At 34.7% G+C, this 16,271-nt stretch overlaps 1 protein-coding gene across 1 annotated transcript in view; it reads left to right on the forward strand.

Moving 5' to 3' along the window:
- The window catches only part of LOC149569630 (putative polyribonucleotide nucleotidyltransferase 1, chloroplastic), a 316,486-nt gene that overhangs the window by 60,321 nt on the left and 239,894 nt on the right, over positions 1 to 16,271 (forward strand). Inside the window, exon 5 of the mRNA XM_089822341.1 lies at positions 1,503 to 1,586. Within this exon, the coding sequence (XP_089678467.1) occupies positions 1,503 to 1,586 (84 nt within the window). The remainder of the gene's footprint in view (positions 1 to 1,502; positions 1,587 to 16,271) is intronic.

Raw genomic sequence — 16,271 nt, forward strand, 5'->3', positions numbered from 1 at the left:
TGAGAATCAGTTGTACTAGTAGGAGGTTGCATTGGCAAAGAAGGATGTCAAATTAGTAGAGCACGAAGAGCACCAAAAAGCTATGACCCAAGAGTTGGAGAGGTCTAGAGGGGATTTGACGGAGGCAGTATAGATGAAGGGATCACATTAGCGAGAGCTGGTGGCAGAATAAGATTTGAGGATCCAATAGAGCAAGTGCAATGTCTTCGTCAATGACCATCCACCTCTAGGTCCAAATCTATTTTGGTGTCCTCAAATTGTCTAGGGACGTCCTCTCATTCTAATTCTCAGTGACTTGTCAGTGTACATAGTCCCATTTTGTTTCTGTCATTTGTAAGACTTCTTCTTTTGGGGGGCTGATGTAGTTGGGAATCTCACCATGCTCATAAATATACATGTTAATTAAGTATAGCTGAGTTGATGATGTAATGACATTTGTTCATAATGGTTAGTTTTCAGCAGTATTTTGCAGTTTGGAGGCTAAACTTACCACCGAGAAGTATTTATGGCACCCATTTTGTGTCTTCTACACATCACATATGGTAATAAACAACATATCTTTCTGAGACTATATTGTCTTGGCATTATTATGCTCTGTTACTTTATGCTCTTATCTGCAAATTATATCTTTGTTTATGTGCATAGCAATTAGTAAGTATCCTATGGGGATAAATATCATACATCAATTAGGCTAGCTGCTGTCTACAATTGATAAACACTTGGATTATAATGTAGACTTGAAAGTCAATGGATGATGCATTACTCCATTTTCTCTACTTATATTCCCCGCTGCTCTATTTAATTGTTTTGTTCTCTAGGTCCTTAACGAGAAACTGCTAAGGTGCTATTTCATCTATCGGCATTAGAGGGTTAGAGGAAACTGACATTTTGGTTTTCAGGATCTTCTAATCTATTTGCCTTCAGTTATATCCATTTTTTGTCTTCTCTCTACTTTTACCCTGAGAATACCAGGAGATCTTGTGTTGGTTTAGTTTGCCGCACCCCTATGTGGCTTGTGGGCTGAATCCACCGGGGATCAAACCCAAGAGTCCAAGGCAAATGACATCTCTAATCATCAAGAACAATTACTTTTGCGAGTCTTCTTTTCATCCACCAATGACCAGTTGAGTAAGGACCATTAACACTCCCATGTTATTAATTTTCTCTAGTCTTATACATCATAGTCCTTTGCTGATTCAGAAATTAGCTCCCAGAATTTAATTTTTAGTGTGCTTAAGTTCATGTCGATCATTGCAAGTTGCTTGTTTTTTCTATGCACCGAAATACTTTCTATTGTCAATGTTTGTGGTTCATCCCAGCTATTTTAAAATATTGTATCCACCATTTTCCCTTGCAACTCAAAAGGCAACCATTTTGAATAATTTTAGAAATTAAACAATCATTTTTTTGTTAATATTTATGTTCATCTTCCTTATCCACAAGTCGGTCTATTTTTCACTAGATTTTCTATGGTTTCTTCTCTTCTCACAAATATTTTACAGGTACTCATTTGTAGGCTGATTGACAGGCCTTTGCGACCAACAATCATGAAGGGTTTCTATAATGAGACACAGATACTTGCATGGGTATGCTTAGCTCCTACCCTTGTTTTCAGCATTTGTTATGGATGTAGGATGCCAAGAGAAAAGTATACAAGGGAAAAGCTTCAAATTGCTGACAAGATATTTTCTTATTAATGTTGTTAAGAATTTAGTTGAGCTTTAGCGATATCGAATTATTATTTATGTTGCCATTTGTTGTTTTCTGTTCTTTTCTGACATTGCCAAATTTTATTCCAATTTGCTTTTGTATATTCATTTTTTTTGGAAAAGTATGACCATAATATTTCTGCTGAAACGTCCAGAAGGATGTATATATATTTCTAGGTTTCATATTTTGACTAGGTGGACTAAAGAATCAGCAGCAATCATTTCGATAGAATATAGAATTGTATAAAATACAAAGAAACTTTGTTTAGGAGGCTCCCAGCATCAGTGTGGACAACAGATAAATATTAAGTAAAAACTGTGACAGTGTCACAGTGACGAGTTCAACAGCTCAAAGAAATTACCTGACTGTAAATGAAGAACTATGAAACTTAAAGATTCTTACATAAGCTAAGCAATCTGTTTGGTGACGAGGGACTGGTATATCGCAAGCCGGTGCCGTAAGTCACAAGTTTGGGATTCAAGTTTGAATTCGGCAACTATAAAATTCAGATGAAGTTTGACAAGGGTAAAAAGATTTTAAAAAAATTGACATTAATTTTTTCTCATTTAATTTATTTAATTTTAAAAATATAAGTAATATATTTACAAAATTATCAAAATAGATTGCTAAATAGATTTGGCATGATGGCACATTTATAAAATATAAGTCATAAGATGATGAGAATCATTGCAAATATTTATTAAAAAATAAATTTATTAATAATAAACATATAAATTTAACTATATTAGTTATGTTATCTATCTACTAAAATAATATTATATTAAACTCAATTAAATTAAAATAAAGTTAAAATATTCATAAGTTTTATATTTGGTTTCTGGAATCAGCTGTAGTCGAATTTTTTGCATCAATGTATTGGATTACACTCCATGGTCCATCAGCAGGATGAGAGGCTGCAAGAGAAAAAATGAATATATAAAAATACTACAGAACTCTTTGGAGCTTTCTCATCTTCATGATGGGTCATGGAGCGTGATCCAATCTATAAATGCAAAAAATGGCACATAGCTGAATCCAGAAACAATATATACAGTTTGGTCTATGGATCGTGGAAATCTAATCTCGTTGTTATTCATAAATAGTGGATATTTTGCAATTGACAGTTTTAAAAACTTTTATTACCAAACAATTGTTCTAGCCACAGTGTGTGAGACAAAGTCTCTCCTACCTTAAAGAGAAGGCTCCCTCTTCTCACTGTTACTTGGATCAATTCAAGGTAAGCAAGAAGTTGAAAGAGTCTAAAAAGGGATGTTACCAATATTCTTTCCTCTACCAATTTTCTTTCCTCTTGTTTCAGGAAATAATCCAAATACTCACTAAATGGGTAATGGGAACAAAGAAACTCTAAGTACACAGCTATCTCAAATTGGAACAATAATACCAATAAACTCAAATCAACTCACAAATTGATTGTAAGCATACTGGCTTAGATCTATGTCTAATTTCTAAGCTATAAAGACAGATAGGGAGCTCACAGCCTCTTACGCAATCCTTTATATTTACATTAATACAAATGGAGCACATAGACTTCCACAAGTAGATAATTTACAAATTTAATTTCACCACCATAAATGGAGCACGCAGACTTCCATAAACAATGATTTCTTAATTCTAAATCTCTAAGATATCCCAACACACAAACTGAAAGTAACTAATTCTATGGATGTTTTGAATGTAGACAAGATTGCAAAATTAAAGAAAGCAATACAAATTGTAGAGGAGCACATAGACTTCCACAAGTAGATAATTTACAAGTTTAATTTCACCACCATAAATGGAGCATGTAGACTTCCATAAACAATGATTTCTTAATTCTAAATCTCTAAGATATCCCAACACACAAACTGAAAGTAACTAATTCTATGGATGTTTTGAATGTAGACAAGATTGCAAAATTAAAGAAAGCAATACAAATTGTAGACACATCTTACAATTTACACCACCACAACCGTTCCCAGACACAACTTTGAAACAAATTGCTTCTTCTATTCACTCCACTTTGAAACTTGAACAAATAAATCACAGTTATAGTTGCACCAATTCTAGAGAGTTTCTTGCATATAAAAAGATAATATTTACAATGGAAGGCACTCCCTTATATAGGCAGATGAGCGAGAGAAAAGAGTAGAAAAAGGTGGGAGAAAATCAACCACCTTGACTAAGCACAAAAGGAAAAAAGACTTATACAATTACATTTTTGAAGGCACATATGACTCGATTGCATGCAAATCAATTACATGCAATATATCTTCTGAACTACAAGAGAAAAGATGAAAACAAACTAAAACAAAATAATGAAAATGCTGAATCAATCTTGTAGATTATTAGAAAAGGTTTTAAAGATAGTGACGCAATTGCAGATGATTGTAGGATTAAGAGTTCCTGTATTCCGAGCTATTGCATTCACTTTGATAACTGTGGTGTATCTTTTGATAGCTCTCGATGAATTTACACAGGTGACTTGCTGAAAGATTGTATATTGAAAATTTATTCATGCCAAGAATCCCAAAATCATCCGCTTCAAATTCAGTTTTGGTTTTGTTGGTGAAGTTTGAGACTATGATCTCCTCTAGAATTAGATTGTTATCCTTGGTAAACATCTTGCATCCTAGCTGATCTAGGTTGTCCACCATGTCAGTCTCAACAATATTACAGTTTCTGGGGGCTTCTTGCACATCTGTCACCAACCCCTCTATTACTTGTCCCTTGTTGACCTTAAGCCCTTGATATTCATGAAACATGTCTGGAGGCGGAATGATTTCATATGTACTTAAAACATCCAAGTCCAATTTTCGCATTTTATTCCAAATGCTCAAGTCTTTGTTCACGGTTTTCAGTTCTTGGTTAAGGAAGAGTGTTTATATTTGAGCATGGAGACAAATACCTCTAATGCGTCCATGGACTCTATGTGCATCCCTTATGGCTTGAACTCCTTCTGCGTTGATTTGCTCGAACCAACCCTTAACAACTTCAACTCTCTTGTTCACCTGTTCAGAATGAGATGAAGAGTGTTGTCGAATAATCTCATGGAGACGAGTGTGAGCTGATTCTTTTCCTAGAGTTCATCATTATGCCGAGAAAGTAGAAACTGCAACTTGGGCATATTTTTGACATTCCAACTGCGATTGTTTACCAAGTTCAATTTCTGTAAACTTGTAATCTGAAATATGAAGTTCTTTAGGTGGTTTATCTATTAAGGGTTTTGTGATCTCGACATACTTAACTTTCTCAAAATAAACAAAAATTTGTGAGGCAATCTTGGCTTTCTTTACTTTAAGCTTTGATTTATTCTTTTTTAGGAAAAAGATCATCTTGTGATAGTTTTATCTTTCTCCTCTTTACTGTAATACGACTTAGCCATGTTGGTAAGATGAGATCTTCCTCGGTGGAGACTGGAATGGTTGCAATTGTAGACATTGATCCTGATTGTATTTTTGTTGTTATTACACACACATCTGTCTGTACAAATGGTGTGATAGATACTCTTCGAGATGACTTTGCTATGAACATTTCAAACCCAGCAACTGAGGTATCAAGTTGGGAAACTTGTCCCTCTCTGAGAGTAGGAAAAGAAGAGAAGGTCTCAAAAACATTTTCAAATTTACATACTATTCTATTGTCAGAATAGGAGCCTTAGATGAAATACACACTACTGAGATGTTTACCTTTGAAATGAGGATAGCAGGTACAAAAACTGTAGAAATGAGTCTACATTGGTGTCTAATGTAGACAAAAAAGTCTCATTTGGAAGAGATGATTCATTGATTTTTGGCTGGTGTGAAGCTAAAGAAATAACCACCTATTCTTCTTCATTTGAATTTTGTGTCTTCGGTGAAACCGTAGAAGAAGGAGATGTCTGAACAGTAGCATTTCCTCCTTTGATTTTTGTTACTCATTTTTCACCTATTGGCTCAAAATTGACCGAGCCACGATTACCAGACTGATTGCTAAATAAAATGCTTATGATCATGCATCTGTTTATGCTAAATATTTGTCATTTCATGCTTACAAGTTGCACGTTATGATGAAAAATAAAAAAGATCACATAAGAGCAAATGAATAGCACAATCTTTTCTGAAAATGTAATTTTGTTCATTGAGTGTCTATCACGTTTCACACAGGCCGTGAAACTAACTAATGAAAATAAGCCAACATCCAATCTATGCTTGTAAATGTAAATCCGGAAAGTAAAAACAAAAAAGTAAAATGGGTCATGGGTGCCAGCCATTGCCTGGAATGACTGGCCGCGTTGCTGGTTTTTGTTCACATGCTTGCTCTCATTGTCCTACTCTTCCCACTCTCACTCGAAATCCTGCAAGTACAATAGAAATGGGTTAGATCTCAAAGATCTAAGCAATAGCCAACACATCTAACCATCCTACCTTGCCCGCATATGCATTTACATCCAAATCCCAAGACCCTGGTTTATTCTCTAATATGTTTGCTTCCTGCACAACATCCTATTCCTTATAGGCGCACAGATATAATTGTAGGCTCCCACAAGGGTTATTGAGCCTAACGTGCCTATAAGAGATAGGATTGTGAAAACTGATCAAAAGTACAATAGGAGTATTAAAGGGATATGCTCATTTATAAAACCTTTTACTCTTACAACAGAGAAAACTACAGCAAGTTCTGTATCAGAATAGAAGACATTAAAGGGACAAGCTATTTTAGTTTGAAACCTTTTGTTTTACAATAACAAGGAAGTAATAAAAGACATCTAAGATGTGCAAGTGCGAAGGAAAAGAAACATGTTGGCAAGAGAGACAGAGTTCAGCAATGAAAGGTTATTTTCCTCTTTCTATGTGAATGAGATCAACAAGATTATAGTGTGAGAAGATGATTCTTTCAGGGCAGCAAAGTATACATGAAATTGAATAATGTCAGACAGTGCATTTAATTATCAATTCATGAAGGTTAATGAGAAAGAAGTGAACTGTTAAAAGTGCAAAACATCTATTTAAGAGTTTTTCTGCAGTTGGCAACCAGTATACTTAAGTTTTGAAGGTGTAGTGAAGTTCTATGCTGTAATGATTCATGAAAATATAAGGAAGACAGTTTGACATCTCAATTGCTATCATACATTGGAAGCAAGGATGCACAAGCTGTTTGAAAGAGATGTCAGCTTAACCGGGGAAGAGGGTCTCAACTCAAATTGCAGCTACACAGATATAATGTTCAGGGTTCATATGTTAAACAGAACAATGCGAATTCGCAAATAAAGAAACAGAATGTAGATTCCAATCTATGATTCCTTACCTCATAGGATTTTCATCAACAACAGCAACAAAGAGAAAGGTAAAATGCATAGTAGCCAGCTACAGAGATATAATGTTCCATGTGTATGGAATCCACAAAATTTCAGCATGAAAGAAGATAAATTTTCACCTTCAAAAGAAATCTTTTGTTAGCTGTCAACATGGGAAATTTCAGAAAAATAAACAGAGTTCATCCATTTTGTTGTTTTGTAATTATCATGACAATCCAGAATGCATAAGTCATAGAGATGTTAAATGAATGAAAGGAAAATATGTAAGTATTTTCATGATTTTTGTTACAGAATTGAAGTATGTTTCCAGAGTACCCTTCTTGAAAAACGCACTTGCAAGTTTCAGCAGAGAATCAACACATTCAGAAAAAATATGCAGGAACCCTACAACCGCAACCCTCAAATGGCAGAAATTAACAAATCTGTGATGCAGGAGGATAAAAGAAATAAGAAGAATGTCATATGATTGGAGAACAACTGGATGGGCAGTGATTTATCAAATCAAATATCTGCAATGTAGAAGGAAAAAAAAATGTAAAAAGGTAAAGAACTGTCATGAGAGCTGGTTACCAGTAGATTTTCCATTAAAAAAGCCTTCACAAGAAAGGCATCAGATTTCCAGATCTGCCTTTAAAAATGCAAAGAGAGCAGTGAAGGAAAATGGCGATTTCCAGACATGCCCAGAAATTGTGTCATGTTATCCACCACGAAATCACAAAAGATCTTTGCAAAAAACAACAGAAAAGCTCCAAGTTTGAGCTTAAAATGTGCTTGTAAAAGACAACAAAAGAAGCCATCAACAGAAAAATACATTAGTTTTCCACTGAAGAGCTGTAATAGTTACATGCAAAATCTATGGAGGGAGATGTGATAGAAGCTCCAACAACAACTACTAATTTTCAGAGGCATCTTTGCAAATGGCGGTATTAAATTCACAACAAACCCTCAAACGACAAGGAAACAAAATTCTCCAAGTTCAAGCTTATACCTAAGCAAAGGAAGACTGCCAGGTTCCAGTCATGGCGGCATGACAATTCCAGAATTCTTTAAAATTAATCGCATGAGAAATGAGCAAAACAAACTCAGCTTTAGATACCTAATATTATGACTGAATCATTTCAGAAAGTCTATTTTCAAATACAAGCCTTCTTTTCTTTCTGCAAATCTGTGTAAACGTATGATGGCTAGAGGTACCCTGTGAATTTCAGAATTCTTGTTTGCCTTGTCTCAAATCTTTCCAAGTTGTAGAAGTGTAAGTTTGTTTGGAGGTTGCGGCGTGTCTCTCAAATGGTGGGATTGTTAAGTGGATATTATCTTTTCCTTAGCTCTCTCTCTCTCTCACCCTCCCTCGCTCCCTCCCTCTCTCTCTCTCTCTCTCTCTTGGAGCTCACTGTGAAATATTTATGCAAGCTTTTACAGAATTGAAGTGTTGAATCATCAAAATAAGGTCTTCGAAAAGTGAGATCAGTTGTATTGTCTGTGTCTACATCTTTGGTGAATCACTTGTTAGTTTCAAGTTTGTGAGTTTCATGTATATCTTGTTTCCCTTTCCCTATCAAGTCTTTTAGAGTTTTGTTTTAAAGAGCAAAACAGGTGATTACTCATTAGGAACCGGCCTTCAATCTGGAGGTCTCATTTTCAATATTGTATATCCCGCATGTAGTAAATGAGTCCCCTGTCATGCCAGATTACTGAACTTTAGAGTTGCAATAGGGTGCGAATTTGGTGTATACAATTTTCTTTCTTTTTTCCTTCAACTTGTGACTTTCTGCCCACTGGACCAAAATGGTTATAATCCACTCTGACTTTCAACTTTATTCTTTTTAAACCTCTACCTTTCAGCCATGTATATGTATTCATTAGAATGGCCTCAAATCTATCAAATATACAAGTTGACTCTTGCTGTTGCCACTAGATAGGAGCAGGAGAGACTTCTCAATCTGACTGTTAAGGTATTCTAGATCCAAAATTAGATCATCATCCTCAACCACTTCCAGAATAGGGTCTAAGTGTAGATCTATTATTTGCTCCAATGTGTGCCAATCGTAATCCGTCTTGATCACTTATGTTTCATCGTGGAGATCAATCCAAATATCTTCCCTGTGATGTGCATGGGTGAATGTTCTTTTCATTTTTGAATTCATGCCCCTATAATCAAAATAGGCTCAGGATTTGAACTTCTTCAGTGTGATCAGTTGAAGTTCATTCTTTAGACACTTGGCCCTAGGAACAATGGTCAATAAATACTTACAAATTTGCAAAGGATTTTGGTAGGAGATCCCAAATCTTGGCCTATGATGGGTAGTCTGATATGCTTGTACGATCATGAGTTTCCTGGTCAATTTCATGATGATGATCCTATCAGTAGGATACCTTAGTAGAGTATAAGGTTCATCTTCAAAGCAACCAATCCTTATATATGTTAAAGTTGGGAATTGTAGGAACAAACAACCATACTGATTGACCTTCTTCCATGCCCCTTTTGATACTCTTTTCTTTATTAGCTCCTTATCAAAGCGACATTTAAAATGTCCATACAAGGCATCTTGTACCCTTCTATAATGGAAATAGTTCCAGATTGGAACTAGAGCCCCATCTCCCTTGGTGGATTATCTTGTACCAAAGTAGATTATGTTATTCTTTCCCTCATAGATTATATATATATATATATATATATATATATATATATGATACCATCTTGTATTACTTTGCACCCTTTTATCCCAATTGTATTCACAAGGACTGGGATAAGTGATTTGTCATTTTCTTTGCTGTTATATCTTCCGCTACATTGGATGTTAATTGGACTTCTCTATGCCATGTGATTTCTCTAGCGTCCTACGTGTAGCTCCATTGTTTTCTATATTGAGATTGATCTCAATTTTTCTATTAAAACACCCTTGATTGACTGCTGCCCTTGTTATGGGCTTATTTATCATTTCTTCGATTACTACATGCTCCCCAATATATTTTCATGCAACCAGATTCTCCCATGTTACATGTTATTCTCATTTGTTGTAGTTACAATGGGTGTAATCCCTCATAGGTAGCGAACTTCAATTAGATGCCCTCCTAAATGCTAATTTGATTGTTTTCTACTGACCTGGATCTTATTTAGTCCATTCATCACCTATCCCAAAGCTTTTCTAATGGGTTTTGTTCAGTATCCAAGCAAACTTTCCAATTTGGGATTGTAGATGTTGCATCTAACAAAATGATATCATCACTGAGTCTATCTTTTGATTTGATTAGTCATAATACTCGTGTTAAGAATTGTGTGGTGTCATCCAATATGGGATTGTAGATATTGCATTTAACAAAATGATATCATCCCTGTGTCTATCTTTTGATTTGATTAGTCATAATACTTGTGCTAAGAATTGTGTGGTGTCATCCAATATGGGATTGTAGATGTTGCATTTAACAAAATGATATCATCACCGTGTTTATCTTTTGATTTGATTAGTCATAATACTTGTGCTAAGAATTGTGTGGTGTCATCCAATATGTATTACAAAGTAATTGGAAAATATTTGCTTGTTATTAGTAGTGATCAAGAGATCAATTTATACAAGAGACTGAATGATGTTTCCTTAAGAAATAAAAGTTATACAAGAAACTGAATGATGTTTCCTTAAAAAATAAAAGTTATACAAGAGACTGAATGATGCTTCCTTAAAAAACAATCTTAAAGAATAGAAACATTGTATTCTAGAAACAAAAAACTAAATATTAGAAACATTCTAATATTTATAGAAGATTACAATAGATAACTGTTAGATACTAAACAAAGATAATAGAAACTATCTATTATCACAATAGCTTCCCTTAATGGTTAATCTATCCAAAGCACGAAGCTGTCAACAAGCGTAAAAAGGCAGATTCTGTTTGCTCAAGGTGCTCCGCACTGTTTGTTGTGGGTTGCGAACTAGATTGCTTAGATAGGGCAGCTAAGTGCTTCCGACATTCAACCTTCATGTGCCCATACTTGTGGCAATAGTTGCATTGAATGTTCTTTTTCTCGGAGGCTTCAAAAGCTAGAGCAGAGTACCTCTGTTGAGAAGACTGTAGTGAACCAGAGCCACCTTATCGTTGTCGTGATAATCGAAGATGGATTGCATCCTTTGTTTCCACATGCCATAATTGTAACCGTTGAACTCCTAATTTTCCTCGAGCAAAATATTAGTTAGAGATGACATAGCATGTTTTTTAGTGAAAAAGTGTGAAAATCTGTGAAGACACATTCTTCAAGGAAAAAAACAAAAGACCTAGAAAAATTGAAGGGTGACCCAGAAGAGAGCTTGTAAAACCTAGAAAGAATGTACCGTCGGTCTTTGGATCCACTGGCTTGAAAATTGAGACACAAAAATTGAGGCATCTAGAAAAAACATACAACCTTGTTGAGATCTCAAAAGGCCACCAAGAATCTATAATTTTTTTTGATTGGTTACAAAAATTAGGGTTTTGAAGAAAAACGTCCTTGCTGCAAAAAATCGACAAAAGATGGCAAAAATGTGTAGAAAAAATAGACGGATTTGGACAGAGATGGGTTGTAGAACCGAACTTGAAGTTGGTGGATTCAAATCTCTCAGAACGGAAACCCTAATCAGATTATAGAGAGAGTTGGAAGCAAATATGCATGTAAATAATTTTGAAAATAGAAGGTAGATAATTTCAACCAAGAAATTATAATTAATTTATGAAAAAAATTAGAGTATTGGCTCTGATACCATATTACGAAGTAATTGGAAAATATTTGCTTGTTACTAACAGGGATCAAGAGATTGATTTATACAAGAGACTGAACGATGTTTCCTTAAGAAACAAAATTTATACAAGAGATTGAATAGTGTTTCCTTAAGAAACGATCGTAAAGAATAGAAACATTCTATTCTAGAAACAAATAACTAAATATTAGAAACATTATAATATTTACAGAAGATTACAATAGATAACCATTAGATACTAAACAGAGATAATAGAAACTATCTATTATTGTAATAATATGCTGCATCTATACATATAGGTGATGTATTCGTCCATCATCAAATTCTTTGATATTGAGAATACAAAGAAGCAATTGGAGCTAAAACTTTGATTGACTATTTTTGATGCAAAGTGAATACAAAGGAGCAATTGGAGCTAAAACTTTGATTGAGTACAATTTTAATAATGCAAATTTGAAGCTTTGGTTGTAGTTTGCATCTGTTATCTTTGATTCATGTTATTGTTGTATGTTTAAATGATTGAGTATAAAGAGTTAAGAAGCAGTCAAAGCCAAAGCTTTGACTATGAGCAATTGTTGTGTTACATAGACTAGAAGCTTTGGTTGTAGCTTGTATTACTTTCTCAATTCACAAAAATAGTTAGAATTCCCTACTTCTGGAAGTCTTTGTGCCCCAATGGTAATGGTTATTCTTATAGAATAAATTAAACAGGACTTAGAGACAAACCGGTATGCTTTCAATCAACCTTTGAGTTGGTGTTGGTTTATCGGTATCACCATTTCTAGCTATTAGATAGAAGTATGGTTAGAGATTTTATCTTGCCCATTACTTGCTCTGTGACTAAGTGGATTCTTTTCTGAAAGTTTAGAGGAAAGGATATTAGTAACACCCTTTCAAAAATCTCCCAACTTCTTGTTTACCTTGAGTTGATCCAAGGAATGGTGAGAAGGGGGAGCATTCCCTTAAATGTAGGAGAGACTCTGTCTCATACGGTGTGAATGGTCTACCTATTTTGTGATTGAATTTTGACAAACTGTTAGTTGCAAAATATCCACCAAACAGAGTCAAGGTTGATGCCATTTCAAATAAGATGAAAATTCCGGACCTTTCAATGCTCCATGATTGTATCACCAAATATAAGGTTTTTCTTTACAATCTTTGAGATTGATTCAACGTTCTCCATCATTTTCTTTAAGTTTTTAGCATTTTCCGCTTTGAAGTTTCAAAAGATAGATTACATGTAATCCAAGTACACAGACTTTCAGTCATGTAATCCAAGAAATCTTCTTTCTTAGTTTGACTTAGTCAAGGTGGTTGAGTTTCTCCCACCTTTTTCTCCTTTCTCTCACTGCTTTCCCTATATAAAGTAGTGCTCCTCATTGTAAATATCATCTTTGATATATGCAAGAGAGCTCTACCAAATTTGTCAAGCGTGATTGTGATTGCGTAGTGCTATTTTGAAAAGAAAAGTGAATGCAAAGAGCATTTTGTTTTGAAGTTGTGTCTAGAAGCAAATGTGGTAGAATCAAATTATAAGCAATAACTGCAATTTGGGTTTATCGTCTTTTATTCATGGTAATTTTGTAAGTGTTTTAGAACATAGTGAGTATAGGAAGCAATTGAATTCGAAGTTGTGACTGGAAACAATTGTGGTAGTATAAACTAGAAGCTGCGATTATGGATTCTATTAGTATCTTGTATTCATGCAATTTATTAGAATTATAGCTTAGAAATCATCTAGTTCTAGAAGTCTTTGCACCCCAATGGTAGAGATTTTTCTCTATGATTAGAATTACTAGACATAGATCTAAGCCAGTACACTTTCAATCAATCTTTGAGCTAGTGTTTGGTATCGGTATCACTATTTAGAACTATTAGAAGCATAGTTATAGCGATCAATCTTGCCCATTACTCCCTTCACGAGTAAGTGGATTCTTTCTTGAAATAAGAGGAAAGAATATCGGTAAAACCTCTTTACAATATTTCTTGACTTCTTGCTCATCTTGAGTTGATCCAAGGAACGATCAGAAGGGGGAGCCTTCCCTTTAAGGTACAAGAGACTTTGTCTCACATGTTGTGGTTGGTATCCCTATTTGGCGACTAAATTTTAATAAACTGTTAGTTGCATAATATCCACCCAACAAGCTGTAAAGAGGAATGTATGCAAATTTTGGGTTGAGATGAATGAGCGTCAGAATCAAAAGCTGCTGTGAATCTTAGACATAAATGAATACATGCAAAATTAAATAGGTTTTTGCCATAGGATGAAAGTATTAGACATAAATTGAATAAACACAAAAATATATAGTGTTTCTCTACACAAGGAAAGCTTTAGACAAAAAATAAATAGATTTTTTCTGCCCTCTTAGCGGTTTACGCCCTTGGATGGCCTTTTACTCAAAGCACTTCTTGGAGATCTGCGATGGTATTATTGTTTGTCCCTCTTGCTTGAGTTGTTGTTGGTGTCATACCCTTCGCTTCATCTTTTAGTGTTGGATCCCACCGACTTCGTTGCTAGATTGATCACCACCTAACTAGAGAGGAACGTGTGTGCCGCCTTTGCACCATAGTTGAGACAGAAATGGAGACCCATTTTATCTTCAGGTACCCCATCTAGGCAGATTCCATTGCCTATTCAGAGATTGCAGATCCCTCTTGGCCTTTTTTAGTTACTCGAATCAACGGTGTTTAGCGCTCTACCTTTGGGAGACCTCCCAGCTTAGAGATCACACTTTACATCTCTTGTTCCCTTAGAACCAGACCTTGGATCAGCTCATTATTGACTTATTTCTATCGATGCCCACTTCTAGGGGTAGGAAACGATCACATTCGCTAATCTCCGGACACACCAGATTGGTCATACCTCGGCATGGGTTCCTTAGACAACAACACCTTATCCCCACTGCTACACAGAGGCAAAGATAGAGCCGGGCCCTGCCCCTTGCTCGTTTTGGGCCTTATCCCTCTGTGCGAGACTTTTGTGTACCAAGAAAGGACTGATAGTCCTTTTCTCTTTCTTTTGGTTGTTTCCCTTTTTCTTGCTTTCCTTTTTAGTGCTTGTTTCCTTGGATGCTGTTTGGTGCTCCTGCTGGTCTGTTTTTCTTCTCTGTACTATTGTATCTTTAAGTCCCATAGACCCTTGTTGGTCTCTTGTTGGACATTAATATCATTATCTTATCTTATCTTATTTGCACATGAAAGACACCATGATGAATGGCCCAATCATTGGAGATGCTTTCGATTTTGTCAAAAATGACAAGAAATGATTTTTCCTGAACCTTGCTAATGTTCATTGAAATAGATATTAAATAATAAATATATTTGAAGCTAATGATGGTATTTTGCCATCCTTTGCAAGCTTAAAATATAATTATTATTTAATTTTTAAAAACTTAACATTGTTATTTATATATTAATTAAAAAAAAAATTGAACACATTCATGTTTTAATAGTTTTAAAACTTGTTAAAATGTATTAAAAATTAATTATATAGCTTTGTTTGTTAATAATTTTACTTTAATATATGTAATTATGTATATGTAATATGATATTATATATTATTTCATAATGGTATATCAAATCTATTTTAAAATTTAAATTATTTTGACAATTTGATGATTTTATTATTTATATATTTTAAATATTTGTAACAACCAATTTTCGCTGGTCTTAATTAACAATTAACATACTCAAAGAAATACAACTATTACTTCAATTTCATAGGAAGATAGTTATATCAGCCATGTTCATATGAATGAGATTTACCGTTAAAATCAGTTGGATAAAATTTTCTTAACTAGAACTTAAAATACCATCAAGGAATTTACTATAGAAATTTAAATTCACATACGAGGGAATTTGAACTGATAAATCATTGTAAGAAGGCTTCTGCAATCACCCAAATTAAAAACCACTATATAAAATTAGGGCATCACAAACCACTATATCAATTAGGGCATCGATTACCATTGGATCATTTAGGGCTTCTGATACCACTGTATCACTTAGGGCATCCAATACCACTAATTTAGTTAGGGCATCTGATACCACTGATTCAATTAGGGTTTCTGATACCACTGTATCATTCCTTTCCTTTCGATTACTTAACTGTGGCAATAACTCAAGATTAGAAAATATGCTCATATTCGATATTCATATAAAGGAAAAACAATCCATAAATCTATCTCTCGCATCTAGGTGTAAAATATCTATAACAATGAAATAACTCCATTAATCTTACCTTCTTGCATATACATCATAAAAGTGATATTACTTGTTTCTATCAAACAATTGAATGTATAGCTTATCTTTGTCTGTTGTATGTCCGACAACTTGGGGAGAGGTGAAACATTGTCAGGGGCTTAACCACCCAACCTCGGACCCAAACTTATCCCCTCACAATCTCCAACGAGAAAGGCCCTCCCTACCCGAAATTGGACTTAGAACATCTGTCATCTACTGAGCATCCTGGTATTTAAACACACCATTCAATTTGACAGCAGGAGGTACAATTAACAGGATCATGCATGAGCTATTAAATA

Source organism: Cupressus sempervirens, chromosome 3 (assembly GCF_028749045.1).
Source record: "Cupressus sempervirens isolate cs-2001-9-10 chromosome 3, ASM2874904v1, whole genome shotgun sequence".
Taxonomy (NCBI): Eukaryota; Viridiplantae; Streptophyta; class Pinopsida; order Cupressales; family Cupressaceae; genus Cupressus; species Cupressus sempervirens.